General features: G+C 38.6%; 1 protein-coding gene across 1 annotated transcript; it reads right to left on the bottom strand.

The window, feature by feature from the left end:
• Positions 1–1,721: 1,721 nt before the first annotated feature.
• LOC118756199 (ATP-dependent DNA helicase PIF1-like) lies at positions 1,722–2,336 on the bottom strand. The gene has a single exon (XM_036490974.1). The coding sequence runs from the start codon at positions 2,334–2,336 to the stop codon at positions 1,722–1,724; it is 615 nt and encodes a 204-aa protein (XP_036346867.1).
• Between the last annotated feature and the right edge of the window lie 299 nt (positions 2,337–2,635).

The following is a 2,635-nucleotide window of genomic DNA, read 5'->3' as shown; positions in this document are numbered from 1 at the left end:
GTAATTATTAAAGCAAATTTATTCAAAATTGATGCTTGCAACAATTCTTTACCAAGAAAGACGTTTATGATAAAATTTTGGAAAATGAGCGTGGCACCGCCCACTTATGATTACATATATGTAACTCGGTAACCGTTCTACCAATTTGTACCAAACTCGGTGTGGTTATTGTGCTGGCCACATAAAAGCAAAATGTTGAAAATAATTGAAATCGGACTAAACTTACAGCCGCTTTTCGTGTAGCGGTAATTTTCACAAATGCTTTAAACTGCAATATTTCGAAATTTTAGGACGCTAATTTACTCAAAATTGATACACCCCGGCTTACCATCTAGCGGTAGCTTTCGGAAAGGTGAAAAACATATATTTAATACTTGCGCCGGGTATTTAATGTTCGGCTCCACCCGAACTTAGACTTTCTTACTTGTTATTTTATTCTTTATTTAATTTTTACCTACTACTTTTAAATTTCAAATACATTAAATAAAACAAAAAGACTTATGATAAAGTAAAATAAGGTGTTCTACAACAAAGTGTTTAAATACAAACGTATGTGGTACATGTGAAAATATAATAACATTAATCGCCAACACTAAAAAATATCCCGTCATGGTCGCTGAATGAGGTTTCATATGTTATCGCCCTTGTTCTGTCTGCAGAAAAACTTGCCAATAACCAATCAATCGCGGTTTGTTGCTTTGTAGTAGGAAGATGTTACAGTAAGGAATGCAATCCTAGTTGGCTCATGCGCGTTCCAAGAACATCATTTGACGTAATGCGACAGACATTAAAGTCTCCAACAACTATTAATTCTCCATTATTTCTATTACTCAGCTCCTTTATATCTTCTTCCAATATTCTTCTAAATGCTGGTAATGAAAAAGATGGATTTCTGTATACTACAGCGATTGCCAAGTCTGGTCTTGATATCGCCAGAAACTGATACACTTTTCCGGCTACATGATGACTTTTAATGAAACTTGTGGTAAAGCAACTTTCATGACCAGTTTTACAGTAAATTATTACTCCATTCCGTGAGCGGCTTTGTCCAGTCTCAGTTGCTCCATCGATACGCGCCACAATACTATAGCCTTCGATTTGTAATTCTTCTTCTGGACGGGTCCAAGTCTCGGCAAAACAAATGATATCCGCTGAACAAATAAGGTGGTCACTTCTAATGTCATCGATATGCTTTCTTAAGCTTCTTATGTTTTGATAGTACAATAGAAGAGTGTTATCTGGGCGCTCAGTTGCAAATTTGCAGTGCGTCTCTAATTTTTTTTAATGTCCGAAGTATATTCAGCTGTGCTTGGACTACTTCGTTGCCTCCAAAAGGTCTAGGTGGAATAAAATTACCTACAATAAATAGTCCTGAAGCACTTGTTGCTCTACTGCATCCGACGTACAAAGCTGATCGGCTCATTCCCTTCACAGTATGAATAGCAACCAATCTGTAAGTTGCTCCTTGGCTTTTGTGTATTGTTATTGCCTCTGCTGGTATTATAGGGAACTGCCTTCTTTCTATCGAGACATGTTCGTTTCTTCTATACTGGAAGGTGCGCACTACTTTTTCAATTGGTGTCCAGCTCGATTCGTGGGGTGAGGCTTTTTGGAACGTGCTATTATTCCAATTCCTGGCTCGGAAAAGTGCATCCAAAGAATTACTGGTGTCCGTTCGGGGCCTCGATGGTCAATTTGCATTAGTCGGCCCGTAGCTCCATTTACAAACCATCTGCAGTATTAATGTTGACCATAATCATGTATTTTGCAGAGGTTTTCAGTTGTAAACCGTAGCACATTCCTTGTGTCTCCGATATTTTAAAATTCTTAATGGCATCCAATATAACCGTTTTACTTCGCTCCGAAAGAGAGTTCGCCTTCACACTGTCTTTCGCTGTAGAGATGAACTCTTCTGTGGCGATTTTAGCCAATCTTGCAGTATTATATAGAGATACATCCGCGTTGGAATAAAAAAGATGAATACAGTCGTTGGGTATCTCGTTAAAATTGGTTTCTCTTGCTTTAATGAGCTCGATATCATCAGATGTCATATTTCCTTCGGACATGTTGTTGAGAGCAACGGCAAATGCCTGATCTTCTCTTTGGCGCATTATTTCGGTGAGTTCGAAGAAACGGAACAAATCCCAAAGTGGTGTGCCAGTAATTGCGCTATATGGATCCAATTGGTTTGGTGAGAAAATCCATGTGTCTCCTACTGGCGAGAGTTGCTTTAAGTCGCCAAAAACAATTAATGGTATACCTCCAAAATACTCGCTAGAGCGAAATATTTGTTTTAAACGGGCATCTAAATATCCAAATATTTTGGCACCGGCCATTGAAATTTCGTCCACTATTATTAACTGAAGGTCTATTAGGTTTGAATAGATAGAATTAACACTATCATTGCTGAGAGGTCGTAATTCAGTTGAGGATTGGTTTATCGGTAAGGAAAAAATCGAGTGCAAAGTAACGCCTCCAATCCCAAATGCAGCTTTTCCTGTAGGAGCACACAATAAGACTTTAATTGTCTCGGGATTACTGCCGGATAAGCTGTTTGCTCGTGTTGTCAGTGACTGGTATAAAGCGGAAATTAATTGGCTTTTTCCTACTCCAACTCCGCCTCCGACGTATTCGT

Source organism: Rhagoletis pomonella, unplaced genomic scaffold, assembly GCF_013731165.1.
Source record: "Rhagoletis pomonella isolate Grant_MI unplaced genomic scaffold, Rhpom_1.0 Rhpom_scaffold_09228, whole genome shotgun sequence".
Classification (NCBI taxonomy): Eukaryota; Metazoa; Arthropoda; class Insecta; order Diptera; family Tephritidae; genus Rhagoletis; species Rhagoletis pomonella.
The sequence above is the reverse complement of the archived record's forward strand: the minus strand, read 5'-3'. Positions and strand labels throughout refer to the sequence as shown.